General features: G+C 40.0%; 1 protein-coding gene across 3 annotated transcripts in view; it reads left to right on the top strand.

Moving 5' to 3' along the window:
- The window catches only part of LOC137889560 (TOX high mobility group box family member 2-like), a 75,412-nt gene that overhangs the window by 28,868 nt on the left and 22,727 nt on the right, over positions 1-23,817 (top strand). For all 3 annotated transcript variants that reach the window (XM_068733472.1, XM_068733473.1, XM_068733474.1), the window contains 2 exons: positions 7,977-8,036; positions 22,592-22,846. In XM_068733472.1, the coding sequence (XP_068589573.1) occupies positions 7,977-8,036; positions 22,592-22,846 (315 nt within the window). The remainder of the gene's footprint in view (positions 1-7,976; positions 8,037-22,591; positions 22,847-23,817) is intronic.

Consider the following 23,817-nt stretch of genomic DNA (forward strand, 5'->3'; position numbering starts at 1 on the left):
CCTTCTATGTATGTCTTATGCTGCATGTTAAAGTCCATGCCATGTTGGTGTTTGTAGGAGACCCAGTCCAACACACAGAACAAGGACACCTATAGCAATAAACTGATGTGTTTCCTATGCTCATAATGCTTTATTTTAGTTACTGCCAGAACAGTCAAACTTCAGCCTTTTTTCTTATTCTTCTTCTCCCTTTGCACTTTTACACTATTCTTTGCAGAGGCAAGAGAGCAGTAGATTGCAATAAGATAACCAATTATATGTTAGAGGAAACCAGACTTTTTTTTTTTCTGCTGCAGTTATCTGATGCTGTGGTGAACAGAGGCAGAAGGCTGGGGTAATGTGACATTCACTCAGCCCTTTATCTTCTCTCATAGCTGTTTACCCCAGTCAGTTAAAAGTGGCTTGTGCTCTGCATCCGCTCCTGCTGCCAGAGAAACCTCACCAACATAGACTCACGTAGAGACTTGCTCTTACTGTACGGACACACATATTGTAAACACAGACACACAAACCTGCACGTTCTCACCTCAGACAGTGTGACTTGACTGTCAGGTAGACTGGTGGGATAACCACTTTCCTCCTAGCACCCATGTTGAGTTTGGTACTATACTGCACCTGCTGGGGCTAGTTGCTAATTGCATGTGATGCCACTATACTGAGGCTAAGAAAGCGTTTCCCAGCACTGGTTAGCAGGCAGGCCGTTGAAGTCCACCACGGCAGGATGAGGGAGGCCGTGTGGGTAGCACTTTGGTCTGATCAATGTTTTCTGTTCTACCTTTGCACATGCACTCGTATGCAGTTACAGATACATTACATTTTGATGGAAAAAGGCACATTTTAGCAGACGTTTTGTCCCCCCCTCCCGCCATAGCGGTGCTTAATTTCATAGCTTGCTCCCTTTAGCTCTTTACTCTAGTTAGTCCACACACAGACTGATTGTAATGATGATACACAATCAAGCTATATGTTGACATATGTCGATCTCTTTGAGAGACAGCGCAGTTATGTTTTATCCAACGAGTCCAATAGGTGGAAAATCTTTGACCTAAAGCTGCAGCCGGATAGATTTTATACAAAAGTAATGACACGCACTGACCACCTTTTAAGTTAATTTGGTATACAGTTGCATAATTACACATCAAGCTGGTATAGAACAACAATAGCATTCATTTTGAGTTCTGTTTCTGGACACCTGATTTTCTTTTAGCTCTGTTTTTGTCTCCACCAACTCCTGAGGGGAAAATCTGGCTCTTTAGCAGATAAAGAGTTAGCATCGAGTTAACACTTCGATGCTAACTCTGCCAATTAGTGCTGGCTGGGTAGCGTACATTTGTTTTTTTAGCTTTTTCAACCAGGAGAATCATGTCGCCCCTCGCCTGTGCCCGTGAGTGAGTGTGCACCTATGTTTCTGTTCACAGCTAATATTGCATTATGCCGCAGCAAACTGCATACAACTTTGAGTGCCCAGTTATGGCTGCATGCTTAAAGACCTCTCATGCTAAGTGCTAACTCCTCACTCCCTACTACTCTTAACTGGCCCCTGGCTGGTAGGTGGCTGCTAGTGGTAACACAGCTGAGTGCATCTACGAACCCCAGCAGCTACTCTGCGGCCAGAGACACAGTGTATTTGGCTAACAGCTGACTGTATGGATGGTGTGTTTGGCTAACAGCTAAGAGCTAACGGAATTACCAGTACACACACACTGCTTAGTACCATGTTGCCATTCAGCTGCTGCTACGTGGGCAGACAGCTTTGGTTTTAGATGGATTTTATGAAGTGTTTTTTCTTTCTTTTTTTCAGTGCCTGTTTTTGAGTTTGAATGAAGTGTGTGTACAACAGTAGTCATTGCAGACACACTTGGTGGAGATCTGCACTCTATTGAGTGCACCTTTCTAGTTGTTACAACCACACAAAAAAAGTTTCTATTTCGCACACAATCCTAAGATAAAGACTGTATTGTTGTTTGTTTTGACTGTAACAAAAATCATATCATTATTTGAAATTATTTCTTTTTGAATATTAAATGTTGCATTTATTTTATATTATTTAAAATACATTTTAAAATAAATGAGAAAACATTTTTAAAGCCATTGACTTGTGAGTTAAATGTGAGTTAGCATCATTATATTTGATTTTTCTTGATGTGAACTCACTAACTAACCCTGAACTCGAGTTCATAGTGGAAACAAAACCTTATTTAGCACCACCCCACCTGGCCTCTCTCTACACAAACACATGCACACACACACGCACACACACACACACACACACACACACACACACACACACACACACACACACACACACACACACACACACACACACACACACACACACAGCCTTTCTTCTCAATCTCCCCTTCCATCTCTGCTGTTGACTGTTACTTCTGTTTTGTGGTTGCTCCAGTGCAACAGAAAGTGGATGAATGAGCGTTTCAGCCTGCTGTTTTATTTTTACACATCACAAGGTATAGGTGAAGCCGGAAGCGGTTGGAACCTGTATCATGTTTTGTGAAAACATTTTCTTTTTCTTTTTTTCTTTTTTTTTCCAAGCCGTTTCTGGCATTGTGTGCTTGTCTGTGTCTGGAATGCTTTAAAGACTTAATCACAACAAACAGCTGATACTCATTAGCTGTGAACTGATCGCACCTTCACTGACAATAAAACTAAATATTTCTTTAGCAGAATCAGCTGGAAAGGTAAAGTAGATAGTCTTAGAGGAAATGCAACTTGGCAGAGATTCATGTTTCCAATTCCTCTAACTGAATACTTTCTTGGATGGCACAAGGCCAGGAAATTCCAAACAGAATTCCATCAAAATCCCTCTGAGAGAAACGAGGAGCTGCTGCCTGTATCTTGTCGCTATCTGATCATGCCGCTGACCGGAGAAACAGTGTTTCCAGATAAACATAGCTTGGGTTTTGCATATGAAAATGAACTATGCAGCAGATAAAGGTGAGAGTACATAAGATGCTGGGCGTTGGTGGATGTGACTCCAGTGCTGCTGCAGAGTGTGCACAAGTAGTTTGTGTGTGTGTGTGTGTGTGTGTGTGCGCAGGATCAAACTCTCACACCCAGGAAGAGGCCCCTGTTTCCCTTATCTAACGACAACAGAGCATGTGTCGTCATGGCCACAGGCTGCGCTTTTTATGGGCTTTGCGTGTGTGTGATTTTGTATGTGTGTGCGTGTGTGCTATGTTCATTGTTTGCCCATGTTCATTGTTTGCTTGGGGCGTGGTGCAACACCAGAACTGTTACTATAGTCTCTCCTCTCTCCCTCTTTCTCTCTCCTTTTGCCACGCAAAAACTCTGAAATATATCTAGCATAGCTTGCTTGCTTTCTTGCTTGCTTCCTTTCTTTCTTTAGTTCTTTCGTTCTTTCTTTTGTTCGCTCATTCTTTCTTTCCGTTCTTTCTTTTTTTCTGTCTTTCCATTCTGTCTCTTTCTGCCTCTCAGCCTCTTTGTCTTTCACTCTTCCTCTGTTGTTAAGTGTGTGTGTTTGTGTGTGTGTGTGTGTGTGTGTGTGTGTGTGTGTGTGTGTGTGTGTGTGTGTATTCATATTTGTGTGCATACAACTATGTCTGTCTTTCTCATCCTCTCGTCTGGCTTTGAACCATCAGTGACAAGTTGGGCAACATCAAAATTCAGTGGCACATTGTCTCAGGTTGAGGTTTGTTAGGTCTCTCCTACTAATTGAACAGAGGACGAGGGAGAGAGAGAGAGAGAGAGAGAGAGAGAGAGAGAGAGAGAGAGAGAGAGACGTAAAAAGAGAAGTAAAGAGAAAAGGGGGAAGATGATGAAGAAGGGTGCTCAAACAGGCATACATATTGCATGAGCCCCCCCCCCCCCCCCACCACCACCACCACACCCCTTTCTTCACAGAATGGCTGTGTACTGTTCTGGGCTTATTAATTCCGCTCGGTGAGAGAATTATTTTTAGAGACTTGGTGCACTGGCAAAGGCTTTTAAAGTCACAAGTATTACACATTCTGCTTATAGATTCCCTTTTAAATATATTGAAAAGTTCTAAAAGTTTGTTGTGGTTGTTCTTTAGTGTGATGCTGTATGTTTGTATTTGTTGCACTTTTACAGATGTTGCGATGGTCTACTTGAATGTTGTGTAAAAGTAAAATTCCTCTACTGTCATATCCTGTACCATGCACTGTAATATGGCATAAGATAGGAAGGAAAGCCCAGTGGTGGAAGATGTAAGATCATTTACTTAAGTAACAGTGGAACAGGTACAATGTCAAAAAAAAATTATTAAGTAAGAGAATTTGCCTCTTTCAGAGTTATTTATATAATTGGATTATTAATATTGAGGAAGTAACTTATAAGCAGCATTAACTTGTCAAAGTAGATTTTAATCTAGTTTGTATATTGTTAAGTCGTTACATATTTAACAATGCATAATATTTTACAAGCGATTATATGTCTTGTATGTAAAATCTTAACCCGCAGTAAAGCAAGCACTACCTATAGAGCAAAAGAAGAAGAAAGTAGAATAAAATGGAAATACTCAATAAGTGCCTCAAATCTTTACTTTCCACAAAGCCCTTTGAGACAAGCCTGTGATAAATAAACCTGAATTATAGTTTAGTCTTGTCTTTTATAAAACAGTTTACTGTCTTATTTGTATATTTCAAATTGTTAGGTCCAGTTATGTAAGTTATGGCAAATATTATTCTATTTTGCTTCCTAGATAATTGGTTTCCTGTTTTTTTCATCATTGCAAGGTCATTTTTCTCTCTGATGACTGGACAGTTGTGGCATTACACCGGCACACAAGCAGTTCATCTCCACCCAACCCCCTTCACAAACAGATGTTGCCTAGAAAGCTTTATGAGGAGCTTATTTGAATTGTCCATCAATCAACAAGAATCTTCAGAGCAGTCTGTAATTTGGCCTCCAATCCTACCATCAACTGTCTCACCAGTGCACTCCAAGATGAAAAGATCCCAGCATTGCGTCGCACCATTAGCACTGTGTAAATATTACATGTTTTCCCTGGATATGCTAGTTAGCATTACTTCCACCTTGTGGCTTCATTATTTTTGAAACGCTCAGCTTTGTCGATGATTGCAAGGCATGACCTAGTTCTGGGAATCTCTCTCTCTCGCTGTCTCTCTCTTTCACTGTCTTCCCACTTTTCTTCCTCATTTACTCCTTCTCTATGTCTTTTTCATTCTCTCTCTGCTGCTCCACCTCATTTTCTTCTCACACTGAATCTGTCTTCCTCTTTCTTTGTCATTTATTCATTGTCTTTCTCCATTTACTGCCTCAGCAGTGCCTTCATCCTTTTTTTTCTGTCTCTCTGTGACTCTCATCGTCCCTCTCTCTCGTGTGTGCATTCTTTATTTCTCAATTTGTCTCCCTTCCACAACCTATTATTATTTTCTCTATTCTCACATCCCCCTCTCTGCCGCTCTATCCTTCTTCACCATGTTTTTATTCCTCTCTCTCAGCACCACGTGTGTCACGGAGGGAAACATCGCGAGCAGTGGTCCCTGCTGAACAATTACCATGCAAAGCAATCCAAATAGAGATGTTTGCCGAAAACAACATGTGTGTAATTACTGCTTAATGAGGCCCTTGTCTCGGGCAGAATGCCCAATTAGACTGCAGATGAGAAAGCGATGCCAAGGCCCACTGAAGAAACAGAGGAAAAGAGGGGGAAAGAGAGGTGGGGAGAGAGATGGAGAAGTAGAAGAAGGTTGTAACACGGAGAGAGGAGAGTGGAAAGAGAAAGATGGAGAGAAAAGAGCAAGAGGGAGAAAAATGAGAGAGAAAGGGACCAACAAAAAAAGAGAAGATGATTTCTGCAGTAAATGTTGAGTAATGGCAGAGCTGATAGCATTGAGCCGAGGATAAATTGGCATTTTAAGTGGGAGAGCGAGGCTGTGCAAAGGAGATCTATCGAGAGAGGAGCAGGGGGAAATAGCTTTACATTGCAATATATGGGCAGCCATGTTGAAGCACAAAATGGCTGACCTTTCCAGGCTGTCTTTGGCCTTTTTGGAGAATATTATTTTACAAATGTAATTGGGGAAAATGAACATCGACTTTATTGCTTCCGATGGAGACTAAAGAAACAGCAATAAGGCTTTGCGTTGAAGAATTCAGTTTGAAAAATAAGTGAAAATACAGAATAAGACAGCGTTTTGAGGTTAAAAATGACTGTATTCAGTGACTATGCTCTTTTCACCCGAGAGAATCTTATCCTAAATATGCTCTCAAAATGGCTTCACATCACCAGTGATATCAAAGTGGATTTCAATGGAATGAAATTGCTCAGTTAGGCGAGGACAAGAGGCTTTCATGTGAGGAGCGAATAGTTTATTGCAGATATGACATCAAGGTCAACATCACTTTGGCCCTCTCAGTGAGCTAATGTTACTTTTTACTGCAGTTTTGCTCATTTGCTTCATTAAGCAAATGAGCCTCTGCAACTTCAGCAGCTAGCATTGAACAATTAGTCTGCAGCATTCAGTTTCACTTGAAATAAACTTGTAGTTTTTTCTGCTAGTGTCAGGCTTTTGGATTAGTCATGTGAGGTGAGAATGAGGTTTAAATGCAGTGTTCGTCTCAGTTTCATGTTTGCGTTTGTGGTTGAATGTAATCATTAGAATAACCACGTGAATCCTCACAAGGGCTTCCATGATATGCATCGTTAACCAACCATTGCCCTGAGGCAGGCACTCATTTCCCCGGCCGTTCTCCTGCAATAATGTACAGTAATTTCTCCTTCTCACCACTCTCATGCTCATTTAGCTACTTCGACTTGCTCCTGTCTACCAGCGTAGATATTAGATGTCACCCACAGGAATTCTGCCCATTTCCGTCCATTAGTCTACCTAGTTATTGTTTTGAGAAGGTATGTCTCATGATCCATTTGTGTTCACTCATATCTATCGTGTGTTTATCTTTCAAGTCTTCAGTCCCTTTCTCCATAGGCACAAAGTGGATCACCCCAAACAAAAAAGCCCCCCCCCACCATATCTTCACATCTGAGGAATTTGACGTGGAATGCTGTCTAGTTTGATCATGTTGTCTCTGCTGTCTTTTCATGAGTCTTTACATTGATATCACAAAGAATGATCTCAGCCAACCAACAAAAAGTAGGCTTTATTTGACACGTTTGGTTTTCTGTCTGTGTTTGTTTTCATGAACGTTGTTATCCAGTCCATTCAAGGTTTGTTCCATTTACTGCTAGTGTGGCATGAAAAAGCTTGATGTCTTTCAAAACCAAGGGCATTTCACAATACAGCTCTTCTTAACATGGTAGCAGTTTCTCCATCACCTTGACACTGCACAGGTTCAGTTGCTGAGTCATTTGTGTGGCAGAATCTAATTTTCTCTGTAGCTAAAAACATAATCTGTGTTGTTTTCTTTCATTCATTCATAGCTTCGTCAAAGCTGTTTCAAGCAGAGAATTCTTCAGGCACAATATATCAGTAGAAACATGTTGCATGTAGCGCTCATCTGGTGACCTGGTCTTGGGGGGTCAAGGGTCATTTGTCGTGTCAAACTGTGTTTTGGCACCTGCAGCAAGTGATTTTTCAATGCCTTGTTAGCTCGATTTGAAGACACAGCATGTTCCCACTGCGTGCGACAAACACACACACACACACACTGGGTCCACAGTCTCAAAGACACACACACCCTTTACTACTGTATGCACTCTCAGTTTCATTCACACTCTCACATTCTCTCTCAGACACACAGCAGAGCCCACAGGGAAAAGCCCATCTCCCGTCACTGTGCTCATGTAGCCTAATTACCGGCCCGCTGACGAGCAGTAATTACCCACGCTGCCATGCCACCACGAGGTTTAACCAAAGTGACAAAGTCATTAGTCTCACACTTCAGGCCACCCGTAAAGAGCTTTTCCTCTTCGCACCACCTCCGCGGCCCCCAATTCTCAAACCTCCTCTTGCACACCATGTTAATTTCTCCTTTTCTGTTTCTTCCCACAGTTTGATGGTGACAACATGTACATGAATGACAATAACCAAGAGTTTCGGTCACCAAACCAGGTAAGACAGCTCGTCTGTTTTTCTATGAGCTCCACAGACTTGTGTAAATAAATAACAGCAGAGCTGACGTATTATTAGCTTCCCTTTAGCAGCTGTCAGAATTTAACAAGAAGAGTTTATAGAATTATATGTTTTGGTAAGTCTTGGAAAATAATAAATGTTTGCCAGTTAAGGAGCTCGTTAACTGCTGATGGGGTTGGTTGTAAATTGAGACTGTGGTTTCTTATATTTTACTGGTTAATGCGAGTGGAAAACACAATCACACAGTCATCATTAACTGTTGTGGGTATAACATGTTCAATTGCATCTTCACATTGACCTCTGGTAAACTGAAAACTGTGTAAATATGAAAACTTATCTTGCTTTTAAATCCTTGTTTGCCAAGTGTTATGTTTTTCTAGAGGATGATGATAACAGATTAGTATTTACAAAATGCATAAACATTTTATTATATATAATTTATTTATTGACTGTGAAATCAGTGACTTCATATTTGGTTGCAAATTGCATCCAACTACAGTAAACATACCTCCGCTCACATCTCCCTGTGCAAGCATGTCATAGAATTTTGGTGGCCTTCAGGTAACATAAAAACACGAAAGGTCTTCTTTAGAGCCAGTGTTTCCATTCTAAGCTATTGTAAAAACGTGGCGGTGCAACATGAAGGACTCATCCTAAACTAACAAAAACACAACTGTTCTTAGTTTCATGTGAATATACAATAATGAAAACATAGTTATCAATATTATATTCCATTTCATTTAATTAATACCCCTAAAACTTACACACTGGTCCTTTAAGGCCATATGTTAGAATCAGCTTTTAAACAGTTGCTTTTTGCCACACAGCATCGAATCGAGTTTTGTGACCAAGGTGAATCTTTTATGATCAGATAAACTCAAGTGACAACATCAACTGTACCAGGTGTCTGAAATGTATATAAAAAGATGCAATTTGTCAGATCATTTAATCTCTCAAGCTTTTCTAAAGGTCTTTATAACAACATTGTTAAGCTTTGAAATCGGAGCATCACTCTAAAAAAGGCATCCTTGACTTTGACTCTCCTTTGCTAAGTAGGAAAAACACTTAATTCCTCGTAAGCCAAAGTATCCCTTTAATTCCACAAAACGTGCCATATGATAGAGGATTTTATCCAAAGCACTTTAACATAACATATATCTATAACATCAGAGGGATTAAACAGTGACAGTGACAGTCACTATCAGTCACCAGCTCTAATATGTCACCATTCCCAGCTTATTGAAGGACATGGACCAGTCCAACCCGTTCTCACTCCCAACACGTCATGTAACACAGCTTGGTCAGTTCTCCTCGGCGTCTGATGTGTCGAAACCTAAATGTCCATTGAAAACAGAAGTTAATTTTGAAAAGACACTTTGCATGTGTGTATAATGACACGGCGTCACTGACACATGCAAAACTAATGCTAGAGGGGTCATTGTTTGAGGATTAGGATCACCGACCAAGTTACGTTATTTGACGTATTGGTGTCATAATTGTGTTGCCCAGTCAGGAGCTGCACAGTCCCAGTCACACAGTCAGCGAGTTAGACAAGCGCGGCACTGAGTGCTCCCAGCTGGTAGATGGGAACACATGGCCGGACATATGGCAGAATTTACAGCTCCAAAATTTGTTGATCCAGCAGCGAGGCCTTCATGTTCTGACAAAACAAGACGAGGTGGAGGCTCCTCATCAATTAGCGCCTCGCCAAATACTGTCAGAGAGTCACGGGACGAGGCCAGAAGGCTGAGGACGCCGGGGCACACACACAAACACACTCTCACACAAAAAAACACACATACTGTAAGAGGAAGTGACACATTCTCTGACACAAAGTTATTCATAAGTCATAAGCACATGCCCACGAAAGACATCCTCAATTTCAATTTGTTTCACTTACATAGTATACAAAGTGTGCACACACACAAACAGTAGGTTCATATTTCTTCATAGGACCCACATTGACATGATTCATTCCCTTGCCCATAGCCTTAAACGTAACCATCACCAATACCTATCCCCAATCCTTAAAGAGTCACTTCACCCAATTTACGAAAAAAACAAACAAACATTTCCCTCTTATCTACATGGTGTCTGGACATGCATATAGTTTTGGTTTCATGTGTCAAGAGAGGTTGACAGTGGATACAGGCCAATCTAATAACAGTTTGGAGCACGAAAAAGCAGATAGCCGATTGCACCAGCAAAATCAGCAGTTTTCTAGGACCACAGAGGTTTAGCCCAGATTTTATATCGCCAGGATAATGAGTTCATGGGGTTTTCATTGCTTTGTGAAAAAATTCTCAAACTATCTAAATAATAAATACTTGCACTAAACAAAAGTTGAAGTCTACTGTGCAACTCCCCCTCAGATATTTTCAGCAAAAGTGGACCTCATTATGTGTATGGAGCCTCCATGCAAAACTGGTGGTAGCTCAAATATGGGAGCCCAGTTCCGCCAATAGCAATAGTTTTTAAGATGTCTTATCTGTGTCGATTAATCGGCCAAACTGATCAACCTCTAGTTGAGAGTTTGAGTAGCTGCATCAGAAATGTATGCTACCCCAATACAATGGGGATGAGTTAAATTTGACCATGTATATGTGGTCCCCTAAGCGTGAAAAATGATGTCTAAAAAACAGCCACTTCCTTCTCCAAAAACGCTTTTCTGAAAAGATTGATGAACAAAAATGTATGCATGTGCACATAAAAACATACACATATACACTCTCATAAACCCATACACACACACACACACACACACACACACACACACCTACTCTCATAAACTCTCTCACTCTCACACACACGCACACACCGTCCTCCTATAGCCATAAGGTTGTCTTTCCTTTGATGTTGGGATTGACTCACTATAATGAGGGGTCGAGTGGGAGCTTTAGCAGCTTATTGTCTGCTTATAGCACACATCACAGACTATGAGGTCCATCGTTGTTTGCCACGTTTTCTTGTCTGCCCTAATTATGTCACTTTGCATGCATACATGGGTGTGAGCTAATTGGGATAAATGTCCAGCTTTGTAGTCTCTCTGCTGCAGCGGTCATGTGTCAATCATTGACACCCATTCCAGGTTTGCAGTGTTGTGTCAACAAATACCTTCTTAGTGGATAAGGCAATTTGGGCTTTTCAAAACATGCCAGTTGCAGTTGATGCTCTGTCAGCGCCGTCAAACAGAGGCTTACACACCAGTTCTGAACAGCCCTCCAAACACAGAGTTCACTGTTTGGCATCTGATTTTTTTTTAATACAGCAGATTTAATTAGAAATTTGGAAAAGGTATGTTTTATGTTTAAGGTTTCATAGTTGCAGCCCTGATAGCAAATAATTCAGTGGTTCGCAATGATCTTGATATCTAGACACAATCTTTTTCTAAGTTTGACCACCTAGACACCCTTAACCCCCCTTTTATTGTTCAAGCTTGCCAAATCATTACATTCTAGTTGTCTTGTGCTTAAGTTAGTGCATATTTCCTTATAATTTAACATGTCCTCTGGTGTTGGGATCTGGACTAGAATTAATCATTTCTTTGGATTTCAGCAGTACTTGGGTACGAGCCACATATTTGCAATGGTTAATCTGCCAAAGGGTCTGAAGAGGTTAACTTATAAATATCTTCAAAGCCACCACATCAAAATGTCTGCATTTTATTTATGCGTCATACAAAATTCATCAGTCTGACTCCTCGTTGTACATGTGAGTCATTCATTTCTTAACTGATGCCTAATTGTATGCATTAGCTGTGCAGTGGTTTGTTACATACAGCTTGCTTTTGAAGTTAAATCAGACAAAATCATTACAAGTTGCAAATAAGGAACCATTTTCTGCATCCATTTGAAATTGTGATGACTGTCTAATGACTATGCCACATTCTGGTATATGTATATTATTATTTTTATTTTTTAATTTAGATTAGCTATGCTTGTAAATGCTTTGAACATGCTAAGATGGAAGGTAGCAGCATTTGCACTATTTCTCCTCTGTTTATTGTGTGTAAACAGCACTGCAGAAAGACTTTTACTCACATACAGTGTCTTCACAATGGTCAAACATATTGTGAAAGAAGGAGCCTGTATTTCTTAATGCAAGTTTTAACACTGCGTCGAGATGCCCACCCGAGCCTTCACATGATGTGTGCCTGTGAATAAGGTGCATGAAGCCAGAACAGAGACTCCTTTGTTTGCATGTCTGGGGTCTTCCACAGCATACGCACTGAGGTAGCAGTTTGACACAGCCAGGAGATTGCATTACACATAACATCTCTGGGCTTTTAAAAAGAGAAAACCGCTAATCAGAAACAGCTTTAAAGGGGCCGTTTACTGAATGCTTGGACACAATCTGTCCATTCAAACAAGATGTTTTCAAGGCTTTGAATACTCTACGGTTTCTGTACAAGATATGTTGCACATATGGAGCTCCCTGACGTTTTGATATTAATGTTTTCCATTCGGTTCATCTGTTGAGGTTTCAGCCTATATGCAAAAGAGTGGGCATGTTATTTGGTTGATCAGCCAGCGTTGTATATCTACCCACACACAAATTAAAGATTATTAAATATCTCCATTATCCTGATTGACTGAGAATGTTCTTGTGAGCCATACGGAGTGTGAATCACTCACATAGACTTGCTCCAGAAGCCTACTATAAAACAGACAGATGACTATATCATCACAGATTCAAATACATGTAGGTCTTACAAGTGCTCCTTGACTGCTGATTCCCCGGTTATGAAAACAACCGAGCCAATCAGCGCTTTCTTTTAAGAATGGGGATGTTATGTGTCGTTGTAATTCCTTCCAAACATTTTTTTTAAAAAGTGTTCTAATAGTCATTGCAGACAATTCAGTCACTACTGAGGGCAAAATAGCCCCTGCCAAACAAGAAACTTGAACAAGGTTTCAGGCTGAATGATTAGGTGAAAATGGCAATTGATTGTCATTATCAGGATTATCATTACCTGCATGCATGCCAAATATTGCTTACTGCAGTATATATTTTTGCAGCACTAAAATAGCTGCATGTGAATGATCACAGTCAAACCAAAATGGCTGCCTCCAAACCACGCCCACACATATTTAAGTTTTGTATAAAGAACAATTAGCTTTCTTCATTTAGATTTATATCAGGCCTGATCTGTTAGATTGATTGCACAGACTTGTACCTCCATGTATATTTCTGTGTTTTGGCTGGCTTCTCACCCTATAATCTGTCTATGTGGAAGCATGTCCATGTGTATATACGTGCATACGATAGATTAGGGAAAATTAGAGACAAAAGAGTGTAGATTTAGAAACACAGCGGGTTAGTGAATTTTGAGAGAGAAAAACAAGCCAGTGGCAGGAATAGTGGATAGTAGTTTTGTGCGTCTCTTCAAGTCTTGTGTTTTACTAGTTGCATTGTGTTCCTGTGTAGGAGAGGAAACTCAGGGGCCACTGGTCTTCAGAGAAGCCGCAAGTTTCTGCCTATTTGTGCCTGTGTGTTTTCTGTTCCAGTTGTCTTGCTGAGCCGTGCGTCTCTATTGATTTGGCCGGCTGCAAGAGAACAGTAGCTGATGGTCGAGATTAGAATAGAAACCTCACTTGTTGACTACAGGCGCTCTCGCTCTCTCTCTCTATCTCTCTCTCTTCCTCCTTCCCTTTCTCTGTCTGTTTTGTGTATTAACTCTGACACGCCCTTACTCTCTCTCATTATCTTTCTTTCTCTTTCTCTCTCTGTCTCGCTCTTTATCCAGCTGGCTGCCATCACCTAAAAATGTATGCACAAATATACACACCACAAAGTAAGGGTAATCATCAAATGTAATAATGACACTATAAAAGAAACATCAAGTGATTGAGTTACATAGATTACTAATTTGTCCAATTTATTTAATAGTCATAGTAGTAATAGTAATAATAGTCAGTAGTCAGAAAAAGATAAGAAATTAAGTTCAGATAACAACTTGTAAGTTATTCAGCTTTATTTTCAGTGGACTTCATTTTTATTCTAGTAAAGCAGTTTCAAGTCTGTTCCTTTATATTCTACGCTGTCTATTTAGAATCAGAAATTTTTGCTCCCGTTTTTTTTTGCATTGCGCTCAGTGTTGACTGAGAAAAATAGACATAACAGCTAGGAACAAGGACAACCAAGCTGGACAACCAAGGTAAAGACTTGATAGTACACAAGTATGTAAAAATATGTAAGTATAATAGTATGTAAATAAATACATATGAAAAGCGCCAATAAACAATGATACAACAGAGTCGTAAAAAAATAATACAAATAGTGCAAATAGATAAATACTGTATGTACATGGTTTGACGATTGTATCATCAATCAACCAATCATGATGTATTGATTATGTACAGTATGTGCATGTATATATAATGTGTGTGTGTGTATATATATATATATATATATAATATATATGTACATATATATAGAGTATATATATGTATATATATATATTTGTATTGGTAATGACAGATGATATGTACATAGTATTCATTGCTTTGCTGTCCTGCTGAAACCACATTCACATTGAGGATCTGTTGGAAGTACTTAAAAACACACAGTATGAGAAGTGGTTGAAGTGGGCATGTTCATTTTGATTAGAGAGAAGACCATGGGACCTACCTGTTAAAAGAAATTTAACAAGAATAAGCAACGTCCTTCAAATCACAAAAAGGGGAAGACTTTGAAATTTTTTTCTGAAATACAGTGCATGTTGGGAATTATGCTAATAAGTTAAAACAACTTAAAGGCAGAGTTTGACATTCAGAGAAATGCACTTATTTACATTATCTCCAAGAGATAGACGAGAAGATTGACAGTCTAATTAATCTTAATATTTAGCGTACAGATATGAAGGTGGTATGAATATTTAATATTTGAATCAATTATTCCCAAAATGTCTAATAATTTAGATATCAATCAAATACAATAAAGATGGATAATTCTGTTGATGTTTGTCATTGATAGAAATCCAGATGTTGTTTGGCTTGTAGAACCAGCTGATGTCCCCCACACCACTACCATCAAGGGAGGGCCCTTCTCTCCCCCCTCTCTCTCTCTTTTTCTCTCTCTCTCTCTCTCTCTCTCTCTCTCTCTCTCTCTCTCTCTCTCTCTCTCTCTATCTCTCTCTCTCTCTCTCTGTACCTCAGTACTCCCTGGCACTGCACACCCAATGTGGGCGATGCTGATGTGAAAAGACACCGTTACTTAACAGTGACTCACGGTGCACCATTATACCCCACCACCACAACTGCAAAACTATCCTCCCTTTACAACCCCCCAACTTCAGTGAAAGTGTTTCTCTTTCTATGCTTGTTCCCTTGCATCCTTTTCCTTCAAGAAAAAGTTAGGGGGACATTTGAGACAAAGGATGAAAAATGAAAAATGAGGGTCTGAAAACGCCAACACACATCTCACTCCCTCTTTGAGGCCGTATGGAGCCGCTGGCAAGGTCGCAAGAATGAAGAAGAGATACATATTGTACGGTGTCTATTTAGATTTCAAGGGAGCATACAATTTCAGTAGCATGAATTCAGGCTGAAAACAGTTTTCAACTCTAAACCAGCACTGGGGCATAAATATCTGAAAACAATGCTGGAGGAACATCAGAGAACATCACCACAACACACACGCCCATGCTAGGAGGGATTGTAAGTTACAGTTGTAACCAAGGATCGGTAGTTCTTTATGTAGGTCAGTCCATGTCAGCCAATAAGTCCAATTACCATCAGCCTCTGAACTAGAACATGCTATGACCGCTGCTCTGCTTTCATGGAGCTGAAACGGATGAAAATCCTTACACTGCCGCAGAGTAAGGATATTATTAAACAATTTACATATAATGATTTTATTGAAATCGAGAGAGTTTAGAGTTTAACAACAGGTTGACAAAATATTTGAGGGAAATGTTCAACATGAGGGACCCATGGTAATGTGAGATGTCAACATTTCCCCTTGTTCGAGGAATATGAACAGATTCATCTTTCACGATGTCTGAGGTTTTAAAGAACATCAAAACAACCCAATGTCCCACTCTTTTTGGCGAACTCCCTCGGTCCCTCCTCAAATGCATACCCCGCAGAAAAGCACTACTCCCCCCCCCCCCCCCCCAAAAAAAAAACTGCAACTTATCAGCAGCGAGAGTGCACTCAATGATTCATACACTCTTTTAAGAGAACTTGAAACCTTGGCTCTATTTCTGTCCCAGCCTCTCTCTGTATTTGCTGCACAGTGGAGCAGATGGATTTAGTGGGACTAAGTAGTTTGATATTTCTATTGGTTTTCTCCGTTTATTTTCACTCTCTCTTTCCCTCTATCCCAGTGATCTTTCTCATCATATGGAGACCAAGGTCATGGCTGATTGAAATATAATAGAAGTGTAGACATCTGGCCTAATACTGTGGGAAGTTAAATCTATTTTAATGGCCCCTGCCGCAGTGGATTCTCTCTGATGCACTCTTGCGCTTCACTGACAGTAAATCACAATGTTCTCTTATTACCCTGACTGGAATGAGGGCATAGAGAAAGAACAATGAGGGATCCACATCATTTGTTTTCACCCCTCCCTTGCTTTTTCCTCTCCTCTCTGCTCCTCCTCTCCTCCCCTCTCCAATCCGTTTGCGACTCATAAAGCAAGGGGCTTAAAGAGAGTGACATCATGAAAATAAAAATAAAGGGGATTATGGGCGAGCTATTGTGCCATATGTGATTACTGGGGCTTCCATTTTCCCTTGGGGGGGGATGAGTGACTACGAGACAACATATTTTATTTATTTATATGATTCTCTCTAATGAATAAGAATAGGAAATGTGTGAGACCACAGTATTGCTCCCCATTCCAAAAAATAAATGCAGCCTTTGGTTCAAACATTGAACATTGCTCTCGGTTCCGGTAAAAAGATGAGAGATATTTTTTTACCCTTCATTTTTAATCTATAACTGTGAGTTATTTCTTTTACATTGTTTTTTTTGTTTTTTTTTAATTTAACACAATTAAATGTGCAGCACTTAGTCCTTTTTCCACACCTTTTCATAACACTTCCTTTGCAGCTGTGTTTTTAGAGTTCAGGTACAATCCAGCACAGGTCCACCCACATCTGCAATGGAGAGTCAGGTTCTTTTTATCCACCTAAATGAGATCCATTTTGATGTGACATTTGAGAGAATTACCAGTGCATGGGGGAGCATGGAAGAGGTTAGCTCACTCCTTTTGCTATTGGTTGAAGCACACCACAGCCCACCTTTGGTAACGGACGCTGCAAATGACCCTGAGCTACTATCAGTCGTGGTAAAATGCCCCCCCCCCCCCCCCCTTCTTGCACACTTCACTTATCCCAGTTCTGTCTTGCTGTCAGTCAGCCCGGTGGGTCTGCTATTCCATTCTTCGTCTATTGTACTACTCTGTCTGCTTCCCTTGATACATCACCCAAATGGAGTTCCTTGTCGTTTCAAAGCCAGGTCAGATAGCCTTTGTGGACCCTGCAAGCCATTGCTGTAATGGTCACTTGTGCAGCACACCTCAGCAATGTTCAACACCCGCTGATGATGAGTTTGATTTTTACCCTTTCTCGGCCCTGCAAGGTTGATCTTTGAAGGTGAATTTTGAAATTCCCCATAAGATGTTTTAAAGATTTACTGTTGCCATCCGTCTATCTGAAATGCACAGAGTGGACGTGAAGACCTTTATGTATGCATGGCCAGCTGTTGTTTGTCACCAAAATAATGCTGCTGTCATTTCTTTTCACAAAGTAGCATATGGCTGGATGACTTTCCATAGGACACTGTATGCTCATTCAAAGTTAACAGTTTTATGACACAAAAATAGTTTTTTTCTGATTTTTTCTGATCTTTTTCAAGCATTCCAGTGTTATTCGTATTACAGGAAACACTTTGAGTGTGTCAGTCACTGAAGCTGTAATAACAAAGTCTATCAAAGACAGACAGCTCTTGTCTTTGGACAATTTGCCCCCCATCAGCCATGACAGGCTCTCTGGTGTACTGTGCAACATATTCATTCTGCTCCCTTTGACGAACACATCATTGTTCCCAGATGAGCTGTCTTCGACTAAACACCTTATAGGCCACGAATGACTCCATCACCAAGCTAATGACTTCATCTCATCTTCCAAGCCATTTGTGTCAAGAAAACTTTTAGCTGAGCTGATTGATTTGTTTACACTTAGGTTGCCTTAATTACTTAAGATAACTTGACAAAGTGGAGCTGTTGAGTTAAAGAGACTTTTCAGCCTAAAAGCTTACATGTCAAGGTGAAATTTCAGCTGTTACTGTAGCTTTGCCTTCCTAACAAGGCATGTACCCCAATCCTTTGTGAATTTAGAATGCCGTGAGGATGTTAACATGTTTGTTCTGTGTCCACAAACCAAGCGAAAGATAATGACAAACCAGGACAAGGATTACATGCGAGGGAGAGAACTAGAAACTATAGAGCTGTTTTCTGATATGAACTTAGGACAATGTCCGGAGTTTCCCCTTCATCCATGAAGCACACAACAGGAGATTGTGTCAGACACGTTCGCGCCTACTGGGCATACGTTTGGTTCAGGCGAAGGATGGCGCCTGGGTAGAGCATGCAGGTTGCAGGACATGCTGCGGATTACACAGCAGTATGTAGCCGGTTCATAATTTGCTCATGCCAATCCTTGACATCATCAACACGACAAAGACTGGCTCTATTGAAACATGGGCTCAATCAGACATTACTTAGGTACTACAGAGCTGGCAGGGTAAAGTCCATTTAATGTCCAGTCCAAATGATTTGGACATTTGCGTTCTCACGTACAGCTTTACCGGGAAATATTCAGGGTTGAACTCCATGTGTGAGAGGGGCTTAAGATTTGTATCTTTGAGTGGTACCTTACTTTCTGTACTTTAACAATTAAACAAAATAACAAATATCCTTTATATATATTATATACCCAATCAACTTAACTTTCATACAGTAGAAATTATTACAAGAGAGCCTTAACACCAGGCTGAAAAGCAGTGTTTTACTGACCTCTCTGGTTGAAACTTTCTGTTCTGTTTCACCTCTGGGTGGGTCTCTGGTGTGCTCTGTTGCACCTGAAACCAAAGTCCAACAGTGTTGTCGCTGTGCACTGACACACCCTGGTGTACACTTCTACATCACTGCAGCAAAGTAAGAAGTTAAACCACTCAAGTTCAGCAAAAGCGAAATTTTCAGCTGCTATTGTTCTTTAAAGCAAATAGATGTACAAGTCGGGCCGCAACCTCCATTCCTGTAAAGTGAAGCCAATGCCAAAGTGCATTTTATCTAATGGCATCAGGGGGCAACTCCTCTGGTTGCAAAAATATGTCAGATTGTTTGGAAGTCTATGAGAAAATTACCCTACTTCTCACTTGATTTATTGCCTCAGTAAACATTGCAAATATGAGTTTATGGTCTCAGTTGCTAGTCTCAAGTCTTCTTCAATACAGCATGATGTATTGAAGAAGCATTTGACTAATTGTAGGCTCAAAGTAAACAACGAGTTTAGTTAAAAGTTTGCTTCAGAGTTTTCTTAAAACCAATTTATATTCTTTGTGTTTTATGTGATCTAAGTGTAGAACAGGAGAAGTTGTATACGTTTTGTCTGGCTCTTCCACAAAAGTCAACACTAGGGTGAATTATCTCATATCCTCTTTTTTCCCCAGAGAACCAGGGTCTGCTTCATGTATGATTGTCAATATACCACAGAGCAACATCTCACATCTATAAACTAAGATAAACCAATATGGTGTTCTGATGTCTTATCACAACTGATGTACAAAAGAAGCTTGGTGCTGTTGTGTTGAAGTTACAGAAAGAAAATAAAGAAAGAATTGATTTGTAGATTCTTCAAAGGTCCAAAGGAACGTCCTTGTCCAGGAAAATGACAGATTTGCTTAAATTTCACCTCTAGAAGGAAGAGGGGGAAGGTTAGAGAGAGAAGGCTGAATCAACATTTGGCGTCTGTTTCTGACCCCTCTCTCTTTTATCCACTCTCCTCCATGTCCTGAAAGACAGTATATTTATGAATTATTTATCTATTTTTGAAAATATTAAACTTGTGATGTCCTTGTCCCTTGTCTTATCTCCAAGGGCATCATAAGAAGCTGTAAAGAAAATATGAATTCACAAAGCGATGAAAGGCACAGTCGTAAAATAACCTCGGACAGCATTTAAATCTTACATACGGCAACGTGTTAATGCTCTCCTTCTCTTTTATTTAATCTTTATAGCGATTACAAAGGGTTGAACCAGTTGAGCTTCCTAGCTTTATAGAGAAGCAGTGCCTATGTCAATGAGCTGTAAGCAGTTCAACCAAAGACTGATGTTCCCTTCTCATATTGTTGAATTTTAGATGTTTTCAGGGTCCTGCAAAGGTAAACATTGCTGAGAAAAACAGCTGCATTAGTCATTTGATCAAATGTGTAAAATCCTGACTGCCGTGTTCATGTTAATTCCTGGTTTCCTCTAGCTATGACAATGATCGTCCACTAACCTTAACCAAGCATGTTTTGTTTTTCTAAGGCTAACCAATACTTCAACATGGTTCTGTTGGAAGATGAGAATACAGTCAAATTTGTAACGGTGTGACAGATCAGAAAATTATTTTTGAAAAAGTACTGGAAAACCAAGTATTTTGTCTTTTAGACTTGAGGAGAAAAATATAATTATCGATTAATCTTCTAATTATTTCCTCAATGAATTTGATTTATCTCTTAGCTTATAAAATAGAATAAAAAAAACTCATTATCCACATTTCACAGAGTCCAAGGTGTCTTCAAATATTTGTTTTGTTTAAAAAACACAGATATTCAGTTTATTATAGATGACTAGGAAAAGCAGCGAATACTCATTTTGACAAGCTAGAACCAGCAGATTTGCTACAGATCCACAAACCAGTGAGATTTGTTTTTATTTGTTCATTGAATGAAACCTAGTTAACGCATATGCTTGTTAACAATGAAAATAATAAACAACAACAAAGACACATTTGCAAAACCTTTATCATGGGAGAAGGAATTGTCAGTGATAATATTTCTGAGCAAGCACCAAGAGTAAGTGTTATGGGAAGAGAAAACAGCACATCACCCCCTGATAGTAAACTACTCCCTTTTATTATTAGTATTTTTTCCCTAATGATAGTGCACATTATGAGACTTTTATCCTATCTTCAAGCACCAGTTCTGCTACTGGGGACATTGTAGCTGTTCCTAGACGTTTCTTGCCATTTGTTTGCTAAAAGTATTTGTTTGCAAGATGAATTGCTGCACTGGCAGGCGAGATGACAGCCTACACGAAGATGATATTGAATTGATTTCTGAAATGTTGCAGAACGGACTAGTTGATGTGTACCACGAGACATGAATAATAAAAATTCTATTAAAAAGCTCTTGAATGGCTGACACTGGAATATTATTTGTGATGATTAATTTTCTTCAGTCATTATAAAGGGGAGTTGGCATCAGATTGCCTCTGACAAAATTGCTTTTCATTCCCTGGTGAATACCCTCAGTATGCTTTTTGAGAGCACAAAACCATATTTCTCAGTGTAATATTATGTCAAGATAGGCCCTGGAATAGACAAGCACAGGCTTCGCTCATGTATCACCTTATTAGTACCATAAAATCTGTGCCGTGTTACCTGCTGGGGGTCATTTGGACTTACTGGACACATTTCATAATAAGAAATGCAAGGATTACTTCTACGTCTACTTGTTTCTGAAAAATATGATTGGCATCATAATAATGAGATTATAAAATAGCTACTGAGTGTCAATGGTGTTTTTCCACATAATGAATTTGATTAACTGTATTTTAAAGGCGTGCAGGCTGACAGTTTGTCGCTTTAAAGCTGTCAAGATTTCTAAAGCAAATTATTCTGTACAGCAGCTGTTGTTGTCTAACTCTAATTAATTTGCTGTGTATGTTTGTGTTGAATTAATTCTTTACACTTTTGTAAGCGTAACAATTTGCATTTCTAATTATTTTTATTTCAGCAAAACAGTCGGAATTGACTGCTGCAGTTCAGTGTCTGCTGCAAACACAAATGTGAACAACAAAGTGCAACAGGTGCATTTTAAAAGCCAATTATGAAGCTTTTTAATTACTCTGGAACATCTTTTGTTTCGTAGCAGTTCCTCTCCCGCATTGCTATTGAACTTCAGTTTGCCATTAAAATGCTGTGAAGTAGTACAGTTGTCTGGTGGGCATGTTTTCTTTAAGATTCAAGTGATGAAACCAGCCCCCTATTTTATTTATGCTGTAACTAAATGTTGCACTGTTTTGAGACACAGGTAAAACATTTTTATGTTGTCATGTTCCGTTCATGTGGATGTTCTTTTCTGCGCTTCCTCCCACATTCCAAAGATTTGCAAATTACTGTCAGTGTTATTAATATACATTGGTAACAAATTAGCCTCCTGTAACCCTGAAAATGCAGCAAAAATAAGCATATGAGTAAAGGCTGCTGTGATTGCAGTTGTATTCTCTTCTAAAAAAAATCCTTTTTCTGCATTTCCAGAGCTACTCCAGTCAGGGCAGAAGCAGCAGTGGTGGAGGAGCAGGGGATGAAGACTACGAGATCCCCCCAATCACACCCCCCAACCACGCCGACCCATCTCTGCTGCACCTCATGGAGCACGAATCAGGTTACCCTTTCCACTCCCTGCCTCACAACGGCCTGCTCAACACCTACTCCTACCCCGAGCTGCCCGCCCTCATGATGTCCAACATGCTGGGTCAGGACACCCACCTCCTCTCTGGGCCTATGCACTCGGTGAGTACACCTTCTTTTTGTCTGTCCCAGTTTAGCTGCGGCCTTTTGTGATCGTGCAAGTCAAGGGCTGTGGTGGGCTATTAGTCTCCGTGGTCAGAGGGCTGGAAGTCAGCCAGCAAGTCAGCGCAGAGAACATTTTCTCTGAATGTTTCACAGGTTTGTTTTGTAGAAAAATCTGTCTTTTTAAAATGTTTCCAAAAGTTATTGATCTTCTGGAACTCCATTGACGCTATAACCACATGAAATCAGCAATGCAGCAATGAAACCGTAAAATGACAAATTTTTCTGTGTGCCGCTCTCTTTTTTAATAGCAAGGCGTTCTTTTATTAGAGCGATAATTAGCCCGGTTAGAGACCAAGGAAGCTGAGACAGTGCAGTCTAAACTTGGCCAGAGTGTATAATACATGCAACATTTATAAATATGAGATGTTTGCAACACAGCTTGTTTAATATCAGTTCAGCTGCACAACTCAAAGACTTCATTGCCTCAAAGTGAGCCAAGAAAGGGAACAAGAAACTCTGCGCTGCACATTTTCATTCGTTATGATCGGCGATGCAAAAGAGGAATGGGGAGGGATGGAGGGGTGCAATGTTTTGAACAGAAAATCTTGAGGAGGAGAAGGGGATATCCCTTGTCAGCTGATTTTTCTTTTCAAAAGGATACTGAGGACCCCCACTCCCCCTCCAGTAAAAGGAGTTTTTCTTGTGTTAAACATGCTTCAGACTGAACATGTAAACACCCCTGGCGAACACATTCAAATGCTTTAATCATTGGATCGAACCAGATGAATTATAGATGGCCTGTGTGGTGAATTATTCAACGTTATATACTTTCATCTGACATAAATATTACTTTTTTTTTCTCTGCCCTCCATCATGAATATTTATGCTTTAATGTGAGCATCCGTGGCATTTATCCTCCGTTAATCAGGTCTTATGTGATTTTCAGAATCAAACTGCATAAATTGCAA

Source organism: Cebidichthys violaceus, unplaced genomic scaffold (genome assembly GCF_023349555.1).
Source record: "Cebidichthys violaceus isolate CVI_PGR_0920_01 unplaced genomic scaffold, fCebVio1.0.p SCAF_6, whole genome shotgun sequence".
In the NCBI taxonomy this organism is placed as follows: Eukaryota; Metazoa; Chordata; class Actinopteri; order Perciformes; family Stichaeidae; genus Cebidichthys; species Cebidichthys violaceus.